Here is a 13,392-nt window from a genome sequence, read left to right as displayed (position 1 = left end):
CTCCCTGTTCAGCCAGGCCGTTCTTCTTCCCCACCGGCTTGTTTTCTGACTCACGGGGACGGCCTGTTCCTACACCTTTAAGTGTTCCTTCCGGAAGAGTATCCAACCTTCCTGGACTCCTTTGCCTTTCAGAACTGCCTCCCAAGGAACTCTGCCAACCAAGTCCCTAAAAACAGGCCAAAGTCTAATAATCTCTTAAGAAACTGTTTAACTCTAAATATTAAAATTTCTAGCTTAAATAGGCAGAAATTATCTCCAACCATAGCACAGAAGCTTTTTTTGGCAAGTCACTGTAGGTAATGCTTGTCCATTGGTATGCTAATCTGGCAAAGTTACATTGGGTGCTCCAATAAGTGAGGGAGGCTCTTAATGCTTGTACTAGTACCAGTGAAGATAGACAATCAGTGCTACTAAGCAACATCTCAAGCCTGGCCAATATCTAGTACTTAAATTTTGTTTACATTAGCTGGCAGATTGCACTTTGTTAGCTGTTGGCTCCAAGATCAAGATGTTAAGGCATGCTAGTGTTTTGCAGCCTATCCATTTCCCAGACACTAGTGGTTTTAGACACATTTTATGCTTCTATGATGAACTGTGCTTTCATGATTAAGTCACTGAACATAAGCAGCAGTTTAAATGGTTTGCACAGAGTAAAATAGGTTTACTGTGCTAAAACAATCAGGCTCATGTTGGGAGTTGGACAATGCTGTAAGCACAAGAAGCTCCATGCTTTGACTTGGCATTGAAGTAACTATCTCACTGTACCTGGCAAAGTTGTAAGTAGAGCTGGTATGCCCTTTGTCCTAACACTGCTGCTTATGAAAGGCTTCATGAACTATCTTATGAACTATCCTCAAGAAGAAGGTTTAAGTATGGTGTTCAGAAGCTCCAAGTTAAATTTTAGCACTTGCTTAAAAGTGTTTTTAGTGTCAAAACTCTGCCTTGGACCTTGCAAGACATGAAAAGCTGCTGGGAGCATTTAGCAGTTTATTTACTTTACCAGTGAATGCTGAAGCTATGTAGCACAGCTGGCTGAAGTAGTTTGGGAATCACAATTCTCGAGGCTTGTATCAGCCTACTCAAAGGGGAGGGGGGAGGCCACTGCTGTTCCCAAAATGTCCAGTGCAGTAACAAAGGGGCAGATTCCATTCTTCAATAAAGGATGTGGTATCTCACTGCCCCATTCAGCAGTCAGTGTTCCCTTGCAGGAGTCACGTATGAATGTAAGAGGTTACCATGTACACTGTAGCACCATATAACCAATTAAAGTTGCTTTTATGGCGTGTGTTTTTTTTGTTAGAGAAAGACACTTGTATCTCATAGTACCTTTTATAATAATGATTTAGCACCAACTTCACACATGCTGATGCATGGATTTTTCTTTTCCAGTTCAGAAACTAGCAGCTTAGCCTACTCCTTGCTAACAGAAGTATTTTGGGTTATATTACAGATTAGAATCTCTGATTACTGCAAAGCAGGCACTGCACTTACAAACACTCAAGTATTGGATTTGCTATAGCATAAGCCACAAAACTTGTGAAACCATCACACTTGGCATGACAGCTGGTGAATACTTATATACAGCCACTTAAACCAAGTAACGACAAGCACCACATGAAAACTCTGTGAACTGCAGTAAATTTGTCGTCTTCTGCTCTGTCATGTACTGCATTATGTTACCTCTCTGAAAAAAAATATGATACTGCTTTGCATTTGTCAGTAGGAAGGAAGGGGATCAGATACTGCACGGCTTTTATGTTTGAGTACAGACATGAGCTATGGTGTACAACATATCTCTGTTAACCTGACCTGAGTGTTGAGTCCAATACAGAATATCATGTCTAAAAGAGTACCTGACAAGTTCCTAGAAGGAAAGGCAAAACTTTATTAGTAGTTACATAAATGTAATAATTTCAGCTCAGAAATGGTTCCAGTTACAATACATTCCCCTTTGCAATAAATAACATTTTCTAGAAACAGATTCCTAATATAAATTCTGTAATATCTCACCCATCCACCCACAGGGAGAAGTGCTTCCACACAGAGACAAACTGCTGATGTGCAACTCATCTGCGCTTGATACACAGCCTGTGCAAAAGGAAAAATTATTTGCCTTTTCGTCTCTCCTTTTTAGAATTTTATTTCTAAGCTCTAAGGTTCCCTCCCTTGCCTTGGGGAGTTCAGGACCTAGAAGGTATGGTAAATGGGTTCTCCTTTGCTGCAGAAGTATGGGATTAGTATTATAGTTAGGGATCAATGACAAGCAATAGCTGATGCTAGGAAACTAATTCCCCTCTGTCTCATTTCCCTTCTTCTAGAGAAATGTTTACCTCTCGCAAACCTCACAGAAATGGCTCAGAAGACTAAAGTAGCTCTCATTTTATTACCACCACTCCAAAGCTCCAGCTGACTACAGCCCACAATCAGTATATTCAGGGGCAAAATTAGTTTCACTTGAGGTTTAAAACAGGAATAAGAAATCTGGCTAAGAATTTAATTATTTCAAGAATATCAGACCTGTCCAAGGAAAGCTGAAATTCAGCACAGGGAACACATGCATGCTCTCACTCTCCCTTAAGTTGACACACTGCTATTTTCCTTGCATGTGTGTGCACTTCTGTTTGCCCACAAGAGACCAAGGAAGAAAAGGAAAATTAGCATCATTTAAGCAAACACATCTGACAGCATGAAACAGATGCCTGAACAGTACCTGTATCTGATGCATCTAACAGAGGCAGACTGCTAGAACTGTTCACTTAAAAGGATGCAGTTGAAAATGTATTTTTACACATGAAACAAGAACAACCCTTTTCCCCCTCTCCAAATAAATGAAATCCTCTGCAGTCAGACCATTCACAGCTTGCTTCAATTTCTCAGTTAATATGAAAGGTTGAACCATAGGATAGAGAATCTGGATGTGCCTCTCAGCAGATTTACAAAGGTAAATTTTGTTTCATACTGCAATAGACTTTTGGTGAAGAAAATAAAAAACACAAGCCCGTTTGCAGCATGGCAGTTATGCACCGTGTATACAATGTGTTGAGTACTGAACCTGTTTAATGCTTCAGGCAGTAATGGTAAGGAAGCCTTTCTTCCAAAATATACTAATTCCAAAATGTAAAACCAAGATGCAAATGAAAATTCAAGGCTATGATGCCCTTTAAGTATCAGCGTATTGTGTGCCTTCAAAGAGAGTATCTTTTCAGAGCCAAACTGAATTTATTCTTTATTTTCAGTGGACTCTTAGTCGTACATGACAAGCTGCATCTGGTCTCCTCTGCTTTTCAGTACAGATGAGAGAGCTGGGAACATTCCCATCCCTATTTCACAAAGAAGCTGCCAGCACTCTTTCTGTATATGAAGGAAAATGGTGTGTAGATGTAAACGTGAGGACTTGGAACCTGCATCAAATCCATCATAACCTGAACCACAATGCTAGCAACAGAATTCTACCATTGTGTTTGCACCTTGAGAGCTAGTTTGCAGACCCTTTCATTCCAGGTATGACAAAAATGATAATGAATCAAGATACAAGGCTTGCTATAAGCTCTCCTAAATTCCTGACAAAACCATGGTTAGCCAAGTAACACTAACATGCAATATCACAAGTTTGCAGAGCCAGAAACTATTATTTTCAACTCCAGTGCAAGTTTCATGTTAAGAGCAAGCCTGATCTTATGTAAGAGGAATGACTTCTCTCAAAGGAGGTGGAAGAATCAAACTAGTAGAAATTGAAACTATATTCAGCCTTCAAAACATAACTAAAATACTGTTAGCAACAAAGATGTTAAAGCATCGTACAGAGAACAGAATTTAGTAAGCAACTTCCACTTGCTAGGGGGCCTTATGCAACAAGAAATCAGTCTAATGTTTTGTATGTGTTAGTGAGGAATACTCAGCAAAATCCCACACATTGTCATGGCACACGAACTTACCACCGATTAAGAGATCTGAGCCCACAGCATGTGTGTGTGTGTGGGAGGGAGAACAGCCCTGGGAATTCTGCAGCATTGAGGAAAGCAAGTTTATGATTCCTGTAGTTGTTTTACTGGAGAACCAGATTTCAGCTGTTTGTTCTTTATAAAAAAAAGATCTTTGAATTTGAATTCCTTGAAAGCACAACCTCCTGGGCTCCAGCACTAGCTTTAAAAAAGTGTAAAATAAATGCAACACACACAAGTGACTCACTTCACAAAATTGAAGGATGCTGCTGACTGCACTGACATGTCCTAAAAGGTAAGTTTCTAGATAAAGGCACACTGGATACGGTAATTAGCAGAAGCATCCATGACAGCGTGATCAATACAAAGTTGTAGCTGCTTATACAGCTTCTTTTTAAATGCATGTTTCCAAGAGTATAACTCCTGCTAGAACATTTTGGGAATTTGAACAGAATGGATTAAGCCCAACATTTTGATTGAAAAAGGAAACAAAACAAAACAAACCACTAAAAACTTACTATTCTTAGTGGGCCTTTACATTCTTCAGGAATGCTTTAAAGTGAACATTGCATTATTATGTTAACACATCTGGAGCAGAAATTGAAATACATCAAAAGCTGACCTTGCTCTTATTGACCAAGTTATAAAAAAATATACACACACACACATTCAAGGAGGAGGATGGTGAGATAAAGTAGATTTGTTTCAGTAAATAGCCTAACCCCCCATAGATATAGATGTAAAACTTGGCTTCTGAAGAAAGACCATTCATACCGTTTATACTGTATCTTGCTGGTGGGTGTAGAAAAAACATGGAAAACACTGCATTAGCCCTTTTTGGCTCTTCACAACCTCTCTCATCACTGACTCCTGCAGCCACCCGCAGCTCTCCAGAGAAATGCAGGGCTGGCACAGGATAAATGCTCTTCGGTGCAGTACTGATAACCTTCGGGACTGCTGGCTGCATTTGAGAATCAAAGGTATGAAACCAGGTATGAGCATGCCACGTTGCTGCAACTCTTCACTACTGATTCCTTCCAATCTCGACAGTTCTTCTGACTTCTGCCAAACTCCATTAACAGGTGAAGCACAGAAGCCACAGTGTTTAACTTAACTATTCTGTTGTGTAGGACTTCTATGAAAGGATGGAAAGCCCCAAAATTTTCCACCAAATTATTCCTCATGATGGCAGGGGCTATGTCCCTTTCCTGACTCTTCTCATCAGCTCCCCTTGATCTCTATACTGCTCCACCCTTCTCTGTTAATGGATTCTCCACCACCAGGTTTAAAAATCAAATAAAATAATGAAATGCTCCAAGAGGAACATTTTCTCCATCAGAACACATCATTCTTCCAGCTCAGCCCAAGACCCCAGCACATCAGTAAAGGGCCACCAGGAAAGGCTGACATTGCAGCCAGACAGTACCACTGACACAGATGCTCCCACAAGTGAGGCTTTTATATAAAAGCCAGGTCTTCAGGTTAGCATTTCAAAAACAGTTTTTGGAGCACAGCTTTAAAGTCTAACAAACACACAGTAAAGAAATTAACCAGGTTGCAAACAAGAACATCAACTCTAACACACTTACCCTTCCCAAACACCTAAAGAGATTTCTTTAGGCCAACACATCTAGTCACTGAATAGTCACAGAGGAAAAAGTAAAACTAATGTTCAAGCTAAAACCTTTCTCAGTACCAATTCCCATGACAGTGAAAGTAGATGTTGAACCTCCTGCTTCACATAAGGTATTTTGCCACAAGCATTTCACTACACAAATGCCTGGCACATTCTTTAATTGAGCACTAAGGCTGACAGATGAAAATTCATCTCGGCTGAGGGTTCAGTACTAAAAGGTCCAGAGCTCTTTAAAAGCGCTCTCTAAGCAAAAGGTTGTTTGCGATGCTCAAAATGTTTCTGAAGGCGCACCACACCAAGTCCTTCCTGCTGTTCTGCTACTGTTTCCTGGCTGGATGTGGCAGACTCCAGAAAGCCAAAGCACCTTCATCCTTACAGAAGCAACCTAAGGCTGGACTTCCCTGCAGGCACCATACTTTCTATGTAAATATGGGGAACATTGCATCCTATAGGACACAGATTGTATCACATTACAGCTGATTAAGTGCAACTGCTAATTGTAAACTTCCTTTGAAAACAAAGACATTTCCATCTGATGAGCACTACCCTAGAAAAGGAAGTCACAAAGCACAGTCAAAGATAAATACAATGCACTAAAAATGCTGTGTTCCCAACCTAAACTGAAACTGAAGATGGAGCCTGTGGTCACATATTGGTCTCTATAGTTGTAAGGAAATTTATCTATACTGGCTTTCACTGGTTTAGGTTAGCATCATAATCACCCTGCTTCTCTGAGAGAGAGATAGGAGCACAGGACTTGAATCTGTATGCATCTCAGTTATGGTTGTTAGTAGTGTAACAGCCCTGGCTAGTTTTGTAGCAGAGATACAGGAAAAAAGGCCTTCTGAAGTTCAAACATTCAGCATGGAACATGCAGAAATAAGATACGCTTTTCCTTGTTCCTATAACTGTGACAAGAGGAGTTAACTGACCATCTAATCCTTCTTCCTTTCTTCCCCTAACCATGCTAGAAATTTACCCTTTCATCTGCAATTAGTTGATATTTTAGGAAGCTTTCGGTTCTGAAAATACAGAGGTGGGCCAACATGTTTCAGATGGGTTGGACCAGCTTGTTCTGTGCCTTTAGCCTCAGTCAGTTATCTGTCTTTGGAGCTGTAGTTGAAAGAAACTCCATTTCTGATGGATCCATTCATGAGGGTTTTAGGATTCTCTCTTTCAATCTTTTCCCTGCTGAAGATAGTGTCCTGATCACTGTCAAACTCTGACTCGGAGACCATCAGACTGGAGTTGTGTTCTGTACTTCTGTGTTTTATACCTGACAACAAAAAAGCAAAACAAGCTCATTAGAAAGGTTTAACTTCTTAGTAACTACTAACCATCCTCTCCTCTGCTGTGATATGAAAGACAATCGAAAACATCCTGGGGTGAAAGTGAAAAAAGTGGCCTAGGGGGTATCATATACAGTTGGGCAGATACTCTTCTGACTTCACTGCAGGCCCATCAGTTTATGGCTCTGAAATGCGAATATATGCTTTTAAATTTGAAACAATTAGATGATCTTAGCACATAGTTAATGCACTTCTAAGAGCTTGAATCTGGAAATTAGTTTGTCCACTCAACTATCCAATTAGCACGAGCTGCAAAAAAAGATCATGGTTTCTACAGAAATGTTACGTCTGTCCTTCTAGGACAGCAATTTCTCAGGATGATTTCATTTTCCTGGATTCCATTATTTCCCCTGCTAAAAAAAATGAAACTCAGGTAAATCAAAATATATTGTGAACTGAGGGTAGCAGCTGAAGCCTACCAATGTTTAACAGAGCACTTACAGGCCACGAGGGAAATGCTGCACAGCAATAAAATCAGCTCCCAATTACAGTATGTGCAGGGGAGGAGGGGTTACACGGAGAAAGTCTGTGGGACAATCTGATGTTCTAAACCAAGTTTAATGAAGAAGCTCAGAGCAGTAGCTCAGCCTAAGCCCTCATGAAAGAAGTGAAGTGATTCTCCCCCAGTCATTTAATTGTCTATGCTTGCCTCTGTCATTCTCAAACTTGTAGGCCAGCATCTGGGCTCCTCCTGACTGCAGGTGTCAACTCAAATACATGGGCTGTAAGCTTGGTGGATGAGTTCCCAGGTGAAACAGATAGCACTTACCATACTTGGGTCGTAGCTCCATTCTCTCCTGTTCATCTATGTTATCTAGGATGGTATATTTTGTTTTCTTTCTTATCTTTGTCCTCTTTCTGCTAAAAAGAAAAGTTACGACAAAGACTTTTAGTTCTCATGTATACACATAAATCCACCCCCTCTCCCTTTTCATACACAGCTACATACCCCAATATACAGAACCCTATTGTACTTTCTCACCTCCACTTTAACAGAGTTGTTCCAGTTTATACATGTATAAAGCAGCTATACAATCTGGACCAGAGGGTAAAAGTTATTTTCTCTCTGATATACAAAGATGAAGAAAGTCAGAAAGATTGAATTGCTTTCCTAGGGCACAGAGGCTGTTTGTTCTATTTCAACACAGTAACTAGACACAAGGCAGACATATATTCCTTGGCTTCCAGATGAGATGTCTGTAAGAATTGGTTAGGCTCTTTTTTTTTTTTAATACCTGAGAGAATTTAAGTGATGTCTGTCTGGTTATGCTTACAGAGAAGACCAAACAAAAATGGAGACTGGCTCCCTCATATATACACACACAGGGGAAAAAGCCCTACAGGCAAATTCCCACCTGTTCTTTTTTCATTTAAATCCTTCTCCAGCACCTACTTCCACAATGCTGCAGACACTATAATCTCTATGTTAAGTTTCAGCTGTTGGCAGGAGTTACTCATCTGCTCATTAATACAAGAAGGAAAAGTCCTGAAGCTTGAGGAACAGACAGAAAACTGTTCCTTTTGCATTGGATTGAGAGGGAACAAACAAAGGATTTCAGGGTAGAAATGAGGGCATTCACGCATGAAACCAAGAGGGCATGTCCTAGAAGATGCTGTCACACCTCAGGCATTTTTTCTGGCCTTCTTTCTCATAACATTGGAGAGGGCAGGGCTGGGATGTGCCTTTTTTCAAAGCAAGGATTGACTGGCAATGTCCGGAGAAGCACTCTCACCCAGACTGTACAGTTCACAGTGGAGAAGCCACATTACAGCAACAGCCTGCCACTCAGCCTCCCCTCTAGTCTTCTAAAAAACTGAATTAATTTGGCAGCTCAACAAAGCCTTTAAAACTTCCAAAACTCCAGTCAACTCTTGGACTACAGAGTATCTTCTTCCTGTCATTTCCACAAGGCAAAGGGCATCTCTTGCCATTCAGTCCTGTGCAGCATTTCCTTCCTCTTTTTCACATATCTGTATCAACTCTCTGGCACAAGCTACATGAGGACAAAGGACAGAAGCAGCTGAACTCCATAAGCAATCCCTTTTTCATCAAATCCACACAAGCTGTGAGGCTCCACTCCACACTGCAGGGGTGGAGTGGGACACACTTCTGTTTAAAACTTCCTACTACCAACAATGTTCCTTCAGCCATAAAAAGGTAATCTGTATCAACTCTCACACATTTTGAACAGCAACCTTTGCATATTGCAAAGACACCCTAGAAAAAGATGAAAATCCAGAAAGACTTTGACGGCTTTTCATTTTTGCTAACTCCTGAACAAGCTATCTATTTGCTGGGCTTTTTGAGCAGGAGCAAAAACATTTGGTCTAGTGACAGAATTTGCAGAGGCTTGTCACTTGAAAGAGAATTTCTAATCAGCTCACTAGGAAAGACTGGAGTGGGGGTGGCAGAGAGGGAGATGACATACAGTAGTAGGAAAAACTGTTTAAGGAAAAAGGAAGCAAGGAGTTTGTGTGGCTGAGATCACTGGAGTACTCTTTGCCCATCAGCCAGAGCAGCCCACACATTCACCCTTCCCATCCAAGAGAGACACCAGGCTGGGAGCAGCTCCCTTCCTAGGGTCTCCTACATCAGTGACCTTCAAGATGCGCCTCTTCTTTCTTAGCATGGAGCACCTGGAGGACTCAGTGAAAGACCACAAAGATCTGCAGCATACACTTAGTTTTTTAACATAAATTATCTCTTAATATGAAAGATACTCCAATATCAGCTTTTGGGTTTTTTTGAAATGCAGAAGAGCACAGAGCCAGAAACTGATACCCCTTTTTTTCAACAAACATGTGTCTATACAGAAATAGCTACAGAAAGCTCCTCACATGTCTGAAAAGAGCTCAGCGGTTTAGCACTAAGGACTGTACTAAAACACGGCAGTTGTGAGCAGTTTTTGCATATATCCCATCAAAATGAAACACAAATCATGTACCTTTTGCAGCAGCAGATGCAGAACCAGGCAAGTCCTACCATGACCACAATCAAAATAAAACCGGATACGGTCACATAGAGTATACTCCACTCTAAAAAAAAAGAAACAAAACAGGGCTTTGTAAAGTAATGGGAATAGGATAATTTCTAATACAAGTCTACTAAAATAACTAATCCTGAGGAATGAGGAATGGCAAAAGGAACTTAGGAAAACAGCACCTTCAAATTAGAAGAAGAGATACTGAAGCTTCCAGATTGAAAGTGCATGTTTGAAAATTTTCTTCCATTCCAATAGGTTTTACCATCCCAAGCTATCTCAAGTCTATGCGGGAAATGAAAGTCAAGAAGGCAAGGTTACCACCTCAGCTGTCAGTCTCCAACCGAAAAAAACATAGGTGTGCTCTGAGTCTGGTATTTTAGTAGTGCTTTAAAACAGAAGCTGTTTAGAGACAGATCCTCCTACCTGCATACTTACATTTGTAAATCCAGGAAAAAAATGAGAAGGATACAGAGATGTGCAATAACATGAACTCCAACATGTGTATACTCACTAGTTCAGTTTATTATTACGCTATGGATCAATGCAGCATTTTAGGGCAGGGCTACAAAAGGTCCCCATCTCAGGCTTAAAACCTACTGGTCCATTTTAGTTGGCTTGTAGCAAGCTCCTTACAAATTTCTATACATTTACTTGAAGACTCATTGCTCAGCTAATGTCTCCATGCCTGCACAGTACTAAGAGTTGAGCTTTATAGCAACTTAAGTAGAAGACCAATTTAGTTAAATTAAAACTATTAAATACTTGAAATAGAGAGGCTTAGCTGATACGTTAGGTATGCAGCAGAATATAGGCATTATTAAGCCGGTGAAACTAAACTGCAACAGGCAAATTGAAAGAAACAGTGAAAATAATTACGCTAAAAAGCTGAGGTTTTAAAAGTGACTATATTGGTTAGTCCAGAAAACTGGTGTTTTATTTCCTTAGGTTAGATCATACTTCTGGCACAGAAGCATCAACCAACCACTCAGGGAATCTAAATTGTTGCTTCTTTTCCAGCTTTCAGATGAGTACTTCTCAAAAGCTTTGCAATGCACACACTATTCAATGATCCTTCCAACTGTGCCCAAATTGTTGCAAAATCTCTCTCCCTTGACAAAGTTTTCATGCTTTTTTTCTTCAAACAGTAATACTTCTTAACATTTAAATTTTCTAAATATTTTAAATATAGGCCACTACTGTCAAGATATTATCATTTCAAGATGTTATTAAAGTATCTTTCTATACAAAGATATTGCTGGGCTGGAAAACAGAGACTGCTTTAGTCTTCCCTCAACACCCTAATCCCCCAACTCCTAAGTACTTCCCATGCTGACAGCAAACATTCAATAGTCTCACAAGATGACAACTAATTCCTGAAATACATCCCACAACACCCAAACTCACCACAATTACTCTCTCCATCGTTCAGATAACGATGAATCAAGTTTTCCATCCAGAGCTGGTAGCAAATGCAGCGCTTTGTTATGGGGTCACAGTGTCCATGTCCAGAGCATTTTAAGAGACAGGCTAAGAACAAAACCAAACATAAGGTCAGCTGTGTAAATGGACAACTTGTCATGTACTTTCTTACTGCGAGACTAGAGTAGTGGTAAAGCATCTAGTTCATAACATTCCGATATTTGTAAAACCTCTCTTTCCTTTGGTGTTACGTGTTAAAGAGATTTACAGTTCAGCAGACTGCTGGCTGTGAAAAGAAAGATTAGAATATGTCTTATGCATACAACACTGAATCTGTAAGCAAGTCAAGAACAGTTTATTCTAACCAGAAATACAGATGAGTTCAAGTTGTGGAATTTGGACCCGTTCCTTTTGTTATGACATATTTGTAAGAACTCGTGAAGTACCTGAGAACTAAGGAGTATCAGCATTCTCAGGTACAAGACGACAAGCATCAATACCAATAAACTAGAGTTTGTTTCAGTATTTCAAAACTGAATCACAGCATCTGAGGCCAGAATGCTTACATACCTCATACACTTGTAGCTATTTGCTTGATCAGTGCAGATTAAAATAAAATTTATTCCCCTTAAAACTTAGAGTAGCAGATGTACTATGTCAAGAAAAATGTTAATGCATATTTTCAAGTGACATCTATGCATTTTGGTAATCCGAGTACATTTACAATAGAACAACAGTCCTTTTCAACAGGTAATAAGGACAGAACTTACCACAGAATCAATGACTTCTATTGCCAGAGCTCACTCACTACTTTGTTTCCATTTGGACCATTGTGTCCTGATTTTAAATTATGTAGGAGTCATATCTGTAATATCTGACTATCACAGAGGGTTCACATTACGAGTGAAGTTAAAATAGGCTGAGAAGTTCAAGCATCTTTTTGGGGACAAGAAAAAGTCCATTGTAAGAAACTCCAGCGGTCTGTCTACGTTGCAAATATCAGAAGACTAAGTTATCACACAGAGATCACCTCACCATTTTGCTTGATACAGAGAGATAAAACCAAGTTACATTACAAGCCTATTCCCAGACACTAAAAGCCTTGAATGTACCAGGGACACAGAAAAATCTATATGATGGCTATGTTAAGTTTTGCCCATCTTCCAACAAAATATGGTATAAGTCCTGTATCTTTATCCTCATTGTCCAGGCCTTCCTGATGCAGATCAGATTAAGATGTGCTTTTGCCTGCTGTTACAGACGTTTTCTTTTAAAAGAACACAAGTAACTGGCATCAGTCTACCACAAACGAACAAGCATTTTAAGCATTGTCTTCAATGTCATCTTTCGGAAAGCGACATCAAAACCCAGACACCAGATGGCAGGCAGAAGGCCTTCATGCACTGTTTCCAGGTGCTGTGTTAGCCAAAAGCCTACAGCGTTCCAAAATGAGCAAGCACAATCCAAAACATACCAGCCGTGTCAACCCGCAGGACTTTAAAAAGCAGGAAGTCAGCCTTCTCCTTCAAAAGCTGCACATGCAGAGCTCGTGAGACATCCGAGGCCTTGATCACCTTGGAAGGATGCCCGTTCTGCACGTAGAACACCACCGCAGTGCTGCAGGAAGAACAGCCAAGGTCATGACTGCTGTCAAAGAACACTTCTGTCAGGCATTCAGTTTACTGCCTTTGGTGGTGTCTGCTTCTGGAAAGCAAATGTCACCACTGATAAAGATTAGGGAACTCTGTCTGTGGAGCACTCAACTCCATCCAAATGTCCTGGGCTCCATTCTAAGCCAGGAGCACCAGCAGTTCTCTGGCTTCTCAGTTACACAGAAGAAAGGTGAGGAAACCAGAAAACATAATTCCCTGCTTGGTCTTCCTGACTCTTGCTTTAAAAGAAGTATGTATACATTCGCCCTCCCCACTCTCATCTATACTTGTCAAAAAGCACTTTGAAGCAGTTTGAGTAATTTCAGGAAACTGAATTTAAGAGGAGGAAAAGCTGAGAAGCAAGGGAGCCAGAGAACTTCATGTGGGAGCCTTCCCCCCCCCCCCCTTTTT

General features: G+C 40.4%; 1 protein-coding gene across 1 annotated transcript; it reads right to left on the bottom strand.

Moving 5' to 3' along the window:
• Positions 1–6,674: 6,674 nt before the first annotated feature.
• LOC104547456 (dyslexia-associated protein KIAA0319-like) lies at positions 6,675–12,946 on the bottom strand (the record flags this gene model as incomplete). The annotated part of the gene is made up of 5 exons (XM_010193141.1): positions 6,675–6,853; positions 7,696–7,787; positions 9,872–9,962; positions 11,315–11,437; positions 12,804–12,946. Coding segments are annotated over 5 exons (628 nt in total), but the record flags the coding sequence as incomplete, so codon positions are not given.
• Between the last annotated feature and the right edge of the window lie 446 nt (positions 12,947–13,392).

This window comes from Mesitornis unicolor, unplaced genomic scaffold (genome assembly GCF_000695765.1).
Source record: "Mesitornis unicolor isolate BGI_N332 unplaced genomic scaffold, ASM69576v1 Scaffold52709, whole genome shotgun sequence".
Classification (NCBI taxonomy): Eukaryota; Metazoa; Chordata; class Aves; order Mesitornithiformes; family Mesitornithidae; genus Mesitornis; species Mesitornis unicolor.
The sequence above is the reverse complement of the archived record's forward strand: the minus strand, read 5'-3'. Positions and strand labels throughout refer to the sequence as shown.